The sequence below is a fragment of the Branchiostoma lanceolatum genome, chromosome 1 (genome assembly GCF_035083965.1).
Source record: "Branchiostoma lanceolatum isolate klBraLanc5 chromosome 1, klBraLanc5.hap2, whole genome shotgun sequence".
In the NCBI taxonomy this organism is placed as follows: Eukaryota; Metazoa; Chordata; class Leptocardii; order Amphioxiformes; family Branchiostomatidae; genus Branchiostoma; species Branchiostoma lanceolatum.
Window position 1 is genome coordinate 3,050,029 of NC_089722.1, and position 15,527 is coordinate 3,065,555.

At 42.2% G+C, this 15,527-nt stretch overlaps 2 protein-coding genes across 2 annotated transcripts in view; both read right to left on the bottom strand.

Moving 5' to 3' along the window:
- Positions 1–12,786, bottom strand: part of LOC136429850 (fibrocystin-L-like) — a 47,873-nt gene extending 35,087 nt beyond the window's left edge. The window contains exons 1-21 of the mRNA XM_066420327.1: positions 12,622–12,786; positions 12,132–12,224; positions 11,310–11,438; positions 10,355–10,474; positions 9,799–9,938; positions 9,413–9,576; positions 8,803–8,945; positions 8,197–8,302; positions 7,751–7,899; positions 7,263–7,385; positions 7,038–7,143; positions 6,314–6,463; positions 5,936–6,094; positions 5,610–5,734; positions 5,065–5,197; positions 4,614–4,706; positions 4,093–4,195; positions 3,390–3,549; positions 2,941–3,028; positions 1,274–1,450; positions 523–708 (exon numbers count right to left, since the gene is read on the bottom strand). Of these exons, the coding sequence (XP_066276424.1) occupies positions 523–708; positions 1,274–1,450; positions 2,941–3,028; positions 3,390–3,549; positions 4,093–4,195; positions 4,614–4,706; positions 5,065–5,197; positions 5,610–5,734; positions 5,936–6,094; positions 6,314–6,463; positions 7,038–7,143; positions 7,263–7,385; positions 7,751–7,899; positions 8,197–8,302; positions 8,803–8,945; positions 9,413–9,576; positions 9,799–9,938; positions 10,355–10,474; positions 11,310–11,438; positions 12,132–12,224; positions 12,622–12,783 (2,809 nt within the window). The 5' untranslated portion in view covers positions 12,784–12,786. The remainder of the gene's footprint in view (positions 1–522; positions 709–1,273; positions 1,451–2,940; positions 3,029–3,389; positions 3,550–4,092; positions 4,196–4,613; positions 4,707–5,064; positions 5,198–5,609; positions 5,735–5,935; positions 6,095–6,313; positions 6,464–7,037; positions 7,144–7,262; positions 7,386–7,750; positions 7,900–8,196; positions 8,303–8,802; positions 8,946–9,412; positions 9,577–9,798; positions 9,939–10,354; positions 10,475–11,309; positions 11,439–12,131; positions 12,225–12,621) is intronic.
- Positions 12,787–13,559: 773 nt separating this feature from the next.
- LOC136430505 (fibrocystin-L-like) lies at positions 13,560–15,455 on the bottom strand. The gene is made up of 3 exons (XM_066421603.1): positions 15,231–15,455; positions 14,502–14,636; positions 13,560–13,634 (listed from the first exon to the last, which is right to left on the bottom strand). The coding sequence occupies exons 1-3, from the start codon at positions 15,453–15,455 to the stop codon at positions 13,560–13,562; spliced, it is 435 nt and encodes a 144-aa protein (XP_066277700.1).
- Positions 15,456–15,527: the final 72 nt, after the last annotated feature.

Consider the following 15,527-nt stretch of genomic DNA (forward strand, 5'->3'; position numbering starts at 1 on the left):
GTCTGGACAATTAGGCATGGCCTGAACGAGATCTGCTTACAAGTTACGGGCATTCACCTGAGACATTTTTTCTACTGTCCATTTTGCTACCCATGCACACTTGGAACCATAAACTTATTAGCATAGACAAAGTTCACAAGTTGTATGGTTTCGAGTTTTCTACATTTGGCTTTTAATATCTGTATGTTGTTTCACAAAGTAATATTTCATGTGAGTTATAGCATCTGAGTTGTCCATCTGAGTTGATGAAATACATTATGAAGAAGTAAACTATTACCCAGCTAGAAAATTCGACACGGGAACTTAAAAAACGGGACGGGGGTGATATCGACTTCTAACGACCTTTGAACCATTGCTGACGTCACGCCTGAATAAAAGTCACGTGTCCAGAACGATAGGATCAGACAGCTGAAGAAGACTGAGAAAGAGTCAGTTAGAAATTTCAGTGGGTCGATTTTTCGAGTTGTAGGACAGTTTTTCTTCATATCCTGAGTAATACTTAATGTGCTTCAGGAAGTTCACCTGGTTCTACTCCAGTAGGATTGTAGATTGCTTCCATGCCATTGAGTTTGAATGACAAGGTCTCTGTGTGGTCCACGGCTTTGACGACCTCCACCTTCCCCGGCATCTGGATGTCGCAGACCTCATCCACGCAGCCGCTCGTGTAATAGAAATCACCCACGGCATTGAATGTGTAGGAGTAGGAACCTGCAAAGAAACAAGAGCAAGAAGTCTGTTTTACCTCCATGAAAAATTGAGGTATAGATTTTGGCTCCGCTCAGTGTTCGTGTATGTATATATGTGTGTGTATAAACATGTGTGTGTGTGTGTGTGTGTGTGTGTGTGTGTGTGTGTGTGTACCTGTGTTTGTGTGTTTGTGTGTATGTGTGTGTATGTGTGTGTGTGTGTGTGTGTGCGTGCGTGCGTGCGTGTGTGTGTGCGCTTATACGGAGCAATAACTTTTGAGTGGCTTGTAATGATATTTGGTATGTGACACGAAGGTAAATATGGGCTTTTGGACCTCCCAGTGGCTGACCATAATCCTGGACACTTTGTGTTACTAAATTAAGGACTTGAGGATATACTAAGATGTAAAAGCATATATTGTCAGTGTTATGCCAGTGGAAATGCCAGAGGTCCTATCTTAGAAAAATATCTTCAATAGACAACAGTACACACTTTAATTATTGCTCAACATTTGATTGATTGTTCTACATTTGTGTTATTATATCAAATTTACCTTAGATTTGGTATTCGTGGTATTTGATGTTACCTTGGCTAGTCTTTGGTCCACTAGAGAAGCCATTTTGTAACAGTTGACCGTCTGAGCCGGTAGTCTGCATGACGGCAAACCCAACACCTCGTGTAGGGGATGACCAGCTCCAGTCCACAGTGTCTCCTTCCTCAATGGTCAGGGTACTTTGGCTCCAGGCGTAGCCTTTGCCATAGTCTAAGAATGGTCAGATATATACAGAATGAAAATAGCTATTAAGTCTAGTTCATGATCAATCTATTACTTATTGCACCAGGACATATATGTCAATTATTCTTGGGGGAGAACCCGGACATATAACCTAACATTACAGCAAATACTCATAATGGTCATAATGAAAACCAAGGTTGCCTAAAAGAAATTAACATTCATTGATAAGCATAAGTCGTAAAGTAACTAATGACACACATAAAATATACACATTGTTAAATATAACAGTAATGTATGCTCGTCCGGATATCAAACCATAACGACAGAAAGTCAAACAATGGATCAAATTAAATGTAAAACAAGAGACTTGAAGTTGAGCATGCGTAAACATTTCAACTGTGTGTTGGACAAAAATGCCTTAACTGAACACGTTAAAAACCAACCGGACCAACACATCTGCTTGAATTGTAGTGAGACTGCCCCATTTGTTTATTTATGTACACCATCTGTTTATTTACATTTCTAGGCAAGGCCTTCTGCTGGCCTGTTTCGGGAACACTGTCACACGCCCCATTATGGAATGTAATGGATTTACAATTATCCTTACTAATTATGCAGATTAGCTCCTGTTTTCTATAATTAGACATCGATTGTGTAAAGCACCATCTGAGCTCTCTACATACAAAACTTCACGACAATCTCTTCACCCCTTCTCAAGTAATACGTGTCCGAATGTCAAAACAAAAACACCCACTGCAGTTCTAAACAAGCCGCTAGGGGGCCCAAACTTACAGAACTTACTTCTTGTGGCATGAAATATCTACCACACAAATATCATGACCAAAGCACTTTCAGAAAATATGCCACTAAATTTTGAAGCTCCGCTGCAGTACCTTAGGTACTTGCTAGAAGGCCCATTATCGAACTTGACCTTCCTTTCCGTAAACCCTACCCATCCACTAAATATCATATAGATCCATCATCAGCTTCTTGAGTTATGTTGTCCACAAGAATTACACATCCACACAAAGCCCGCTGCAGTACAGACGGAAAATGCCAGGAGAACCATTTTTGAACTTGATCTCTTTTTTCACAACATCTACACACCTGCAAAAATCATGAAGATCCATCAACGTTTCCGTCACTTTTTTCGCCTACATACAAACGCACAAAAATTAAAAGTCCGCTGCAGTACTGTTGAAAAACGCAAGGTAAATCATTTTTGAACTTGACCTTCCTTTGCACAACCACTACACACCTACCAAAAATCATAAAGATTCATCAAAGGTTTCTTGAGTTATGCTCTTGACATACATACAGACCCACCAAACAGCTGGCTCAACCGAAAACATAATCTACCCCGAGTACTAATAGTACTCGGCGAAGATAATAACTAAAGATAGGAGTTTGCATATCAACGATTACTATTAAGGTTAACTGTTTAATATGACATGTTTTCAGATTAAAGATTTCTCATTCATCTAGGATTACTAAAATACACGTTAGATTCTGCTTACTTGGATGAACCCCGTTGTTGTCCACGATATGACGTCTACCAGTGCTCATCATTCTGCACCAAACCTCCGTAGAGGAGCTGGATAAGACCTGAATGGAAGGTTTGGATTAAACACAATGCATGCAGCCACAGTTTAATTATACCGAAGGCCAAACCATCAAATATGCAAATAACAAATATGTACATTAAATAAAGATCAATGTTAACATTGTAAAATGACAGGATGGATAATGTATTGCCTCAACCATTCTAATCGCTTATATGTTATCAAACCATATGCAGTTAATGAATTACTTGCTTAAAAACGGGTAAAATAGTTCGTAAAACGTTAGATATCTTAAAAGTTTGGACCAACATGTTTCCCTTTCTTTTAAGATTTTGTCAGAAATGTCATCCTTACGTATGACGGCTCATAATGAAACGATATCAAGAAACAGTGCAGAACCGTACCTCACAAACTGTATCACCGAACATGACTGCATGTTCCTCGACGTCTGTGCTGAAACCCTCTCCGGAAATGCCCACCAGTGTTCCGCCGGATAGCGAGCCTCGGGACGGGGACATTCCCGTCACGCGCAGAACGTACTCAATGGTTGGGAAGGAAATGGATCTGGAACATTATGGCGTCCTTTCGTTAAGACCCTTATAGTGCCTAGATGCACATAGGGCAGCAAGCTTCCTTGCTGTTTCAGTAACAAGGCAAATTTTACAGAGAGGGGTTGGTAGCTCTTGTCCTTAACGTGCTCGATGCACCTCCTCGAATAGGGGACCCCCAATTTTTTGTCCCTTCCGAAAGGCGGAAGGAATCCCAACCGAGACACACTTCCCAGGATTGAACCGGGGTCCAGTTGCTAATTATTTGGAAGCATGGGTTTTAACTGTGTGGCTGCTACTAGTTGCGCTACAGGGACATCCCTTTGTAGACACTTAAGTGCAAACAAGATACTTACCACAGACACAGTCAAAACTGTTAAAGGCCATTCAGGGGGACGGAAAATCTGGGTTTATGTGAGCAGGTTGTCACTATAGACAGTATTCTTAAATACTTGTGTCGATGGAAATATTATTCAAGGGACCACCAAAAAGTGGTCACATTCGTCAGGTGGTCATTTTGTGGCTAATTGTGCAGACTTGATTGTATGTGACAACTCACCCGTCCATGACGCCGTATCCACTCCCATCAACGTGCAGCAAGATGTCGTACGTTCCCGGTCCCAGGGCAGGCAAGGCACATGTGACTCCAGAGCCATTTACAACTGTAAGGGTATGTGAAAACATGTATCTAGTATTCTCACTGTGGCAAATTTCTCCAGTTTCTAAACTTTTGCTTCTTTGCTTTGTTTCGTTGTATTTCATACCCGATAAACCGCATCATGGCGTAACACATCATGTTTCTACTGTTACATACATATCCGGACGGGTTTATTCTATCCACTTACGCCAGGATGGCTTTCAGGTGTAGATCTCCTCCAACACTGGGCCTCCATGTAACGTCTTATCATAAGCTAAGTAGTCATTTACTCTGGGTAGAGTGAGGAGGTTGTGGTAAAGTACCTTTCCCAATGGCACAAGATCGGGACTGCCAGGGATTCGAACTAAGTACCTCCAGGTTATGAGTCAACAACCCTAACAACAAAACCACCATGCCATTTTGTACAAAAATGCAAAACCCACCTGCCGAAACCTCCACGATCTCTTCAGAGCCTCTGAAGAAAAGAGATGGGCGATTCCCGAACCGTGATCCTTCGATTGTCAAAGTATCTCCACCTGCCATTGGACAAATATATCAAAAACATTTTTTACAAACATATCATAACAACGTCCTAGTCCACGTGTGTAGCAATACGTCAGTTACCAAAGTATGAAATAAATGTATACGAATTAACTTACATATACTTGTTATATATTCAAGCTATATCGTAATACGGAAAAGGATAGGAAAGCGATCTCGATCCAGTCTAGCTTACTGAAGAGCTAATCTTCCACTGGTCGTGACAGAGATGACAGTCACTATGTACAGTATTCCCAGGTTCATTGTACCGGGGAAATTCCCCTAACATTTTTCGACAAGCACAATGGACATTACACCACGGCTTAACGTCCCGTCCTAAGGTCCGGAGCTCACCTGTAACGCTACTCTGGCTAGGTGAGAACGCTGTGATGATGGGGTTTGGACCGGCGTCGTATATGAAGCTATCTGCAGTTGTCATGGCGACGACACCTTCACCATCGACAGTGACAGCTACGCTTCCAGGTGACTTACAAAAGAAAAAGATTGGCATTAATATCAAATCCAGACAACTGGGATGTCCGCACGATGAATGGGAAGACATTATGGGTTCTGTGATGTATACCTTATTTTACAACTGAATGCTTTGAGTACTTCAATCTGTATTGTCTTAATGTGGTCGCAAAAGAGAGAAACTACAAAAACTGTTTTAGTCGCTGATTAATAGTATAAGAATTGAGCGTAACTATAGTCCGATTTTTAGTCGACTCAGGATTGTGCAAGGAGATCCCTAGGCCACTCACGTAGCGTTTTCTAGTAGGAAAACTCTACATGAGCAGCCCAAAGCTCCACACACACAGCCCCGAGTCGACCCCGAAAACGCGTGAGTAAACTCAGCCTATGTGTACCATCAGTATCAGTGTATCATGCACATTACTCACCCCAGGAGGAACTATGCAGACGATATTTTCGTTGCTACGAGAGATGACGTCACAATCCTTTCCACCAACTTTGGGGACGTCCCCAGCAGCGAAACCATACCCCGTCACATTCAACTCAACGCCCCCTGTAATATTAAGAAATATCATTTATACATAAATATGTAATATTTGTAAAGATATGAACCCCATGTTGCTACCTGTTATAATTGTTGTGCAATGCAATATGATTTTACTTGTCACATAAAGGTGTTGCTGTAGTTGTAATAAGAAAAGGTTTTGCAATATGATCCCGCATTGAAAGATAGCATTTCTTAACGTTTAGATACCTCCAAGTCCAGAGGCGGTTGGACTGATCCCGGTAACACCTCCGAGGTAGGTGAAGGACACGTCTCCTGTCGCCCTCCCGTTCGTACTTACAGCTGGATCGCTCCCGTGCGGCAACACGAACACTTTCAATGTATGCTGCCCCCGCCCGGAACTCCCAACTGAAATGTTAACAGCAATTTGTTGCATCAATTTGATCGGGACCAGAATGACAAAATGAAATGTATCAGCCCAAAGCACAGAACTAATAATGTGCTACAGCACATAGCTAGTTACTAGTTGTGTAATTCAGATCATCATCCTCACGTTAATCATTATCAGAATACAATTGCAACCTTTATAGACTCTTAACAGAACATACGGGAAATGATGTTCATTACCTGTGCATCGTATGGCATCAGAGGTGCAGGTAGTTGGTTCACAGACCACGCCTTCGTCGGTATCCTCCGTGAGACCAATGACCACCCTGACGTCATCACAGTCGGTGCTTAACCCAGTGCCGGCAATCTCTACGTCAGTCCCGCCTTGTCCTTTAAGGAAAGTACTAACCATTAAACAAGCTTTCATTGCAGTTTTCAGTGCGTTACGTTAGGCCTCCTTTCCACTAGACTGCGATCGCTGAGCAACCGTACAGCGACCAAAACTCAGTGCCTGCCATCTCTACTTCTTCAGTCCCGCCTTGTCAGTACAGTATTAAGTAATCAAAGAAGTTCCCATTATCATTTTTGTCAGTTCTTGACATAAACGATTACTCTGTACAAACTGCAGACACAGCGATGGTATGGACTGTACACAGAGTCAACAAGTCAACTTTCAACTAAGAAGACACTTCTTCTTCATATTCGCATGTACACAGATACAAATGGCAAATACATAATCAAATAAAACACTGAGGCGCTTTTTTCCGGGATTCTGACCAATTCCATTTCCTGTCACCTTTCTGGCACCGTTCACCTTACTTCCTACATGTGCCCGCAGCGTTCCCACGAGCATTCCAATGCCAATTGCAGAACTGCGAACTCACATCAGGACAAACAAGCGCTAGCAAACACTGATAATTACTGATTACAATACCTCCTATTTCACGGGGTAAATACCGCGTACCTTGCTTGGGGTTGACATCCGTTGTAGTAGGAGTGTTGTGTGTTGTCCAAGAAAAGCTGCAGTCCCCCTCACATCGGGAGGGGATATTGTTGATAGACACCTCCACCTAAAACCAGAAACGCATGCGTTAATAGCTTCATCGGGTAGGTAAACGACTGGATAACAAAGTTCTATATACATAGATACATATAGTCAAAGTAGTCAATGGATACTTGAAAATATTACCTGTGGTGTATCATGCCATGTACGCAGCATATCACCCGGGATAGGGTAGAACCACAGTCCGCCGTTGTTGTCGTTTCTCTGTTCAATCTTCACAACGTTCCCTGTTAAGTCTGTTCCATCAACCTGTAATATCAAACCATTAGAAAAACAACAAAGAGCAGTAGATAATAAAACATTTTACGCCATTGAACTTGATGTTACCGATGAAAACTATTGTTGACATTGTAAAGACTTCATACGTAATTTCCGTACAATAACACATATAGTTAAGCACTCCGATGACAAGTTGTAATGACCCAAATCCTATGTCTCGTTGCCTGAATACATAAGGTATTTCAATACAATAAAACTCTAATACCAGAGTTCTGATCGAAAGCTTGTTGGTAACCGATTTATTCTAAATACGGAAATAACGAATAAATCTTTACAATGGCAATTGCCGTTACAAATATACTTTTGTGTGTATTGTTGACATGTGTAAATCTTACCTCCAGATCAGCTTTGTCGCCTCCATCCAGCAGCCATTCGATCTTCCACTTGTAGCCGGAACACTCGCCCTCACGCTCGACCTTGGCGTCAATCCCAAGTTCAAGCTTAAGAACGTCCGCCAGGTCTTCGTCGGTGGCATCTGCTGGCACTTGAGTTTTTTTGGAAAACGATGGAAAATACGAAATTGCCAATACAAGTCAGTACCAAGCTACCTCTATATTGCTCTTTGATTGTGACGTAAGTAGACTATTCCTCGAAAATTAAATGAAATTGAGAAAACAAAGAAATGAAGAAAAAATACTAACACCTTTGAATAAATCATTTATCATTATGTTTCTTAACTCACTGAGTAACACGTTGCTTTTTCATATTGAAAACATGTAGGTATAGAAAACATGTGAATTTTACAACGAATTTTAATGCCTAAGTCCATATAAATCCTTACCTTCCGCAACTCTGCCATCGAATGTGATGTAAAAGTGGCCCTGCACGGGGAGACTCGCCGCTTGCAGCTGCTCAACATTCACACCACAGTCTCCCGTGCACGTCACCTTCAAGTGTACATTAAGGTGTTTAGTACGAATAAAATCGATACCCCATGGACCGGGGCCGAAAACGTTTGACCCATTGCTGACGTCACACGTGCATAAAATTAAAGTCACGTGCCCACAGCGTCATTGGATCAAACAGCTAAAGAAGACTGAGCGAGTCAGTCGAAGATTCCGGTGAGTCTAATTTTTTAGTTGGAGAACAGTCTATCTCTTTATAAGCGAGAGTTGCTTTCTTACGACCGTGTAGCACTTACAAATGTCTGCCTCAACCAGGCCCCACAGATGACTGGAAAAATAGTAGAAATTGGCCAAATAGAGCGAATAGTATGCTAAGGGAGTCGGCTTCGGAGGTAGCGACCATTTGCCATCCATCAAGGGGTCGCAAACTGTAACTTCTATTGCGGACTAACTCCTCTGGCATGTTATCCGTCTATTTGGCGAATTTCTACGATTATTCCAGCGACCAGTAGAGCCTGGTAGAGGCTATGTCTGTGACTCACCTGCGCGTTCATGAGGGGGAAACTGTGCCCGCAGTTGTACGGGATGAAAGTGACGTCATATCCGCCTTCCACCTTGTCCACCTCCACTTCCCTCACCACGTTGCCACCTAACTGAGCTGCCAGGCGACGGCTGTTCGCTACGTCTGAAAAAGGTAAATAATATGTTGTTATTGATTAAGTAGCAAATACCGCAAGTCATGCTTTAAGTATGACATTTGACCCCATGTCACGTGACTAATATCCATTCATTGCTGAAGAAAGATGGCGGGTGCTGTCTGAAAGCTTCTCACCAAGCAACTATTGGCCATGCGTAACAGTTTGATTCTCTATGTTCGATAGTAGTGGTCGAGGTTCACAATGTTAAGTTTCGACAACTTGTATCAAATAAAATGTGAAATATACAGCGTCCTTTAGTCGTAAATTTTAAACTCTTACGCCCAAAATAATTACTCAAGCAACTGGATAAAATTTTATCCAGTTGCTTGAGTAATCATTTTTGGTGTATCGTACTACCTGGATGTCTAACTTTCATCAACGTTTCAAACTCTTAGATTGGAATTTGTAGTGGAAAATCCCGGCATTTGAAACTGATGTAAGGGACACTACTAACTGGCTGGTGGCATCGGCTCCACTTTGCCAATGAAAAAGTTGTCGATGAAGAAGTCTTCCGATTCCTCTTCTGATTCCACCTGTATGTCCTGGATTCTGACGTTGGACGCTTGTGGTCGCAGGGTGGAAAACAAGGACTGGAGGTTGATGCAGGTGTACTTCCACCTGAAAATGATGTTTTGTTAGATGATATCCCTTACATCATTATCTCTGGCATTTACTCTAATTTGAACAGCAAAATGGTTTAACGTTTCCACAGTTTTCGAGTAGAATTCAAAACTATAACGTGTACCACCCTCTCATACCATGCATTTTATATAATCAGCGCAACGATTACTTACACTTGGAGATAGTGCACAGAAAAGGAGAGCGTTACTAATGACATACTCTCTGTCGGCAGCGAAGTCCAGACTAGTGTCGTTTTCTGGACCAAACCACGCAGTCTCCTCTTCCTGCTCCCCATCACTGTCGTACCGGAAACGGAAACCGATTCTGGAAGCTATGTTACCCTTGTAGGCAAAGCACATCTGCGGAATTTCGAACGTAAGATACGTTAATGTAACTATGGTTATCGATTAAGAAGTCAATTTCTACATAAAACTCCTGTAGAGAGCTAACACTCTATCGTTTGTCCAGGCCCTTGTAGTGCCTAATGGCATATAGAACAGCAAGGGTAGCAGGGTATATCTTTACAAGGAGGGGTTGCTAGCCATTCCCCCGTAACGTACTGGAGTCTCAACTGTGAGGCTGCTACCTCCAGTTGAGTTATATGGACATTTCGTCCTGTAGAGTGCTACCACTGAGTTACACTTGAAGCTGTTAGCAACAGCCACACTGCACCAGGAGAGTGACTCATTACGTATCTTCAGCGCATCCCCAAACGTTGACTTGTGCAAATGGGATGATTAAAGTATTGTTCAAGGTAATGACAAAAGAATCGTACCACTTTGTCCATGTTAGGGTCGATGCCGTAGAGGTTGTGGTCACGGTTGCTTCGATACAGATGTGAGGGATTCATGAGGGACTTTTGGCCACAGAAAGGGTCGGTCTCATCAGCCTCAACCTGTATAGGGATGTCAAGGAGATTTCTTCTCCGTCTTTATCTTATTGTCATTTTGTAAGGACTGCATAACGAAGTTCTTTGTACACGACCAAGTGTTTTATTTAAGCCGACGATTTTTATCAACTGTACCGAAGGTTGGGAGCTGCCCAAGTCCTTCTTACCCCTGCTCCTCAAGGAGGCGGTAGAGGCAGGACGATCTTCACAAGTCTCGTCCTAGGCTCGTGTTCTCGCGAGACTAGGTCATTCCGTGATCAAGATGTACAGAAGACGTCGCAAATTTGGAGATGCGTATCTCGTTACCTTCTCTTAGTCACTGATTAAGGAATATTCTAGTAACTGTTATTACACGTGACTGATAAATCTCTTCAACGACGATTCTGTGATTGTCATCTTTCTTGGGGCAATAATGACTGGTTCTAGTTCGCACTGCAGCTAGGTGTCGCTGCTAACAGATGCGGTCCCAAACGTAAAGTATTTGCAGCGCAGTGACTGTGTACAAAGAACTGCGTTATCCATTGAATTGCCAACCTGATGGCACTATTTACTGGTTTTCGATGGATGAATGAAAGCTACTGTACAGCTTTGACTAGCCTATCAGATAGGTGCTACAAATAAGAAAAAGAATATTTGCTATGCCATTTTCTTGAGAAAGAAAACAAAAGACCTAATCACTTTTAATTAAATTTTTTTGTGTGTGTGTGTGCAAGAAACAACTGCATTAAATTGGGCTAGCAACTATATGAAAATAACAGCTTAGTAAGTTGAATATACCAAAATTGGACATTTCCAATGAGTTATGGTGCTACCAGTGATTCTGGTCCACTCCACAACTTACCCTCGTGCCCGTTTCCGGCCGACTTGGTTCACCCTCGTAGTCCTCGGCAAACTGTCTGATAGCCTGGTTGGGATTGGCCACCTCGTCAGGACACAAGGTTTGGAACATCTGTTCGACAGATCTCTTCACCTGAAACCGTGTCATTTGTTTATTCTACTTTCAAATGTATATTAATATATCTATTGCTTTTTACCTTCTCTTGTACATATGATAATACTTTAATACGATAATGAAATGATCCTCACTTTGTTGAAATATAATCGATGCTATTGCAGATGGATATACCCAGTAGTGGAGGGCCCAGGATATGAATTTTACATTGAAACACATGGTTGAGCCATGCAAAAGCAATTGCCATCACTTTAAAACACATTCACTTACCTACATTTTAAACCCTAATTCTTTCTCCCAGTGCAAAGCTAGATATGACCGTTTCCAAAATCATATCCAGTTGCTTGGCAATGCGTAACTGCTATTTGACGTAGATATGGACTTGTTTTGTTTCAAACCCGATCAACTCTAGCGTTTTAAAGAGCTACAGCCAGAAGATTGAAAGGCATTATTTCACTAGATTTTACCCCAGTCTTAATGTGTCATCCCCACCAGCCAATGAGAAAGCCTTTTGGCCATTTAGGGGTCAATTACCGGGCAAAACATAACAAAGGTCACACAGTTTGGCCAGCTTTTGACTGCACATTTTAGCTTGAAACTGGGCCTTCCTGAGCAAAAGGAAAATCTATAAAAGCTCTCTCACGGTGGCCTCTACTGTGCCACTCAGAGGCGGATCACTCCCCAGTGATACTGTAGTAGATAGAATCTCACCTGTCTTGAAGAAGAGCCGACTTGGATCTTTTCTGACTGAACTCCGCCGTATTCGAGGGTAAAGTCTTGAACATCACTGCCAAGGCTGATACGCTATGTAATACACATACATATACTAGTATTAAATCATTTCCTAAAGCATTCCCTACTTGAAATTAGAAGAAGCATGACAGATATGCAAGGATTTTCCCCCAAAAGGTTCATCCTTTACTCAAATTTCATGGCTTTGAATAATTAGGGCTATGGTCTCAACTATACATGCGGCGAAGGCTTCCAAATTGTTGACTGTAATTCTTGTTTAGACCATGCTTAATACATGTCCAGACGTGTTTTGTTTCAGCGGCCTTCACCTTTGACATACTACCCACAAATCATTTCGCTGTCCATCATCCGTTTGGACCATGAACGTTCTTATACAAAATTCAAGGAGTACGCATAAACTAATGGATAATCGATTGAAAGGATGTCATAATTTCCCTTTAAAACCGACCTGTTTCTCGCGATTGACGGTTGACGTGATTTTGATCTCCTGTTTCTCGCTCTGCGCGTGGTAGTTCTGCCCGCCCACATAGTCCGTGTTGTACATCTTCACGGCCACGCCCCTGTCCCGCTGGGTGTCGTTAGACCACTCGTGTCTGTAGCGGACTTCCATGTAGTAGCTGGGGAGGGGTTCAACATATGATTAACGCATACCATTTGTGATGATCATAAAATATCAAGATCCAACAGTTTCAATGCACACAAAGGAAGACACTGTACGGGTGTCAATTTGCTCAGCATGCTGAAGGGAGATCTGAAGCACAAAGAAAACAACAGAAAAGAAACCCTAGCCTCCACCAGGCCCTCTTACGGGCGTATGAATCGTAGAATCGGCAGAAAAAGGAATAAAACCCTGGCATAGTTAGTGTGGTAGAGACTAAAGAAACCCCAGGAGCTAAGGGAGCTCGCAGGATGCAAGAAAAAGTGGGGGAAGATGAAGAAAGACTGAATGCAGCTGCAGGACGTTTCAACGACTGCAGATGCAGAGACCAGTGGATGATGATGATGATGATGATGATGATGATGATGATGATGATGATGATGATGATGATGATGATGATGATGATGATGATGATGATGATGATGATGATGATGATGATGATGATTTATGATATTCTCGGATAGAAATGAAGACTATTTTGATATCAAATTTCCCCTGATTAAGGCATAATGTCAGGTTTCGGCCCCATCATCGCCCAATGTGCATTTAATGATTGCAGTTGTCCTATGGCCCACCAGATGAACAAGAAAACCGTTGTAAGACTGCCGTGTGAGGCAACGTTTCCTTCTGTTGTTTCTTTCTTTCCATCCTTTCTCTCCCTTTATTATGTTCCGTCTTGTGTGTGGAGAAATTAGTTTCAGACAAGTCATTGTTTAGTTGAAAAGAATTTACCTTTTTCCTCCGGTCAGTGTGTACCTCTCTGACCAGCGGCGGCCGTTATCGGGACACTCCAGAACAACAAGCTGTATAGATCAGATCAAAGGGAGTGTTAGATGACCCATTGTAGAAAGTACATGTGACAAAGATAACTGTAGATTGAGGGTATCCGAAGAGTGAATTGATTAAGGGTTAATGACCCGCGCCGAGGTGTAAATGGTGTCATAGCGCCTGCTGGGTGTCCTTCTGACATACTGTGGGCGGCTCCACTTACAGTTCCACCCGTTTGGATTTGACTTGTATTGAAATGGTTTATATTTTTTTGTCATATGCTTATAAAAGATTTGATTTATTCTAAGATATCAAACATTTTTGGGAACAAATAAACATTACCTCCCCCTCTACAATATGGGAAGAATGATGATCGCGGGTGTGATATGGCGTCATAACACATGGGCACTGGAGGCATCTGATTGGTACATGGTCGACGCGACCTGGCTATGTGTTAATAAAGTATGATGTTGGACCTTTTGCACGAGGTGTAGGATAATACGAAGACCACGATGACTTGATTATACGGATGGCATCCATGCGGGCAACAATTTTCGTCGATTTCCAAACAAAGTTTGCGATCATACCGCAGATGATATAAATAAGCTGCAAAATGAGCACAAATTTGCCGTAAGTTTTTGTGTTTTTTTTTTTCATCCGGGAAAATGTATACTAATGTCACATAATGTCAAAGTCAAAGAAGTTGTGAAAGAAACAATTAGAATCTATTGTGTGGTGTACCATATTCTGTGTGTTCAATCATGGTGACAAAACATTTGCTTCCAGAGTAAACTGTCCCGGTACAGGTTTCGCTTTGAAGATATTGAAGAAATACAGGTATTTCTAACAACGTAATAGTTGATATAACATATATTTGTAACGAAAATTTTTGACAGACTCACCGCCTCATCTTCAGCTCCGTTTGGACTGAAGTACATGATGAAATCGTCAGAGGGCGTTTTGCAGTCTTGCAACACAAACTGGTAGTCGTTGTCATTGGGCGGAATGAAGAATCCCCGCACACGGGAAAAATAGCTCTGCAAATAAACAGGTATAACGGTATACGTATCAACACAAACGCGTCAATAGACCGATCCTAACTGTCCGTCACAAGTAGTAGTTCATCGAATAATAGCATGGCAATTGGCGGTTCGACCAATGAGAGAGGGCTGCATGTCCGTCAAATATTTAGCATTTTCGTTTGTTTTTATTTTGAATTTCTACATTTGATTGGGTGGGCGGGGTTATAGGATCGGTCAATCATCTAGAAGTGTTGCTACAATAACTGAATGCAGTCCACAAGTTATACGGGCCTCCACCTTTGATATATTACCCACGATGCATTTACATGCACGTGCGCAGATGCAACCATGAACATCCTTATTACGTTACCACGCAATGTGACTTATTGTACTAGTAATAGACTTGAATATTCTTACAAAAAAACACACAATAAGACTTGAATGCCTTCTGGAAGCCGTTAGGGGGGCTGAATTGCGAGGCTTGCTTATAACAACAAGTCGGTAAAAGGATCACTCTAACAAATTGCAATCGTTTTGGAAGCGACGTATTAAAACATTGTTCAATGGTAGGATAATTATCGGGAGAGACAGGTGGATGTAACTCGTCACCTGGGAACGGTTTGTCCAACTGAAGCTGTCCATCCATTCGGAACCCTCTGCGGGGTCACCGGCCGGCAGGTCAGTCAGGGCAGGCATGGATGCAGCTTCAGCGTACTCCCAAACCTCCCTGTAGACGCCGCGGTTGCCTTTAACAGGGAAATACTTCATGAACAATTCAAATGCGACGGGTGCTGCCGTAGACTTTTCTGCTAGCCTGGAATCGTGACCTATCATAGCTCTCGAGTCTCTCTCCTGAGTCCTGAGAGACTCGGGAGCTATAATAGGTCTGGATTCCAGGCTACTTTT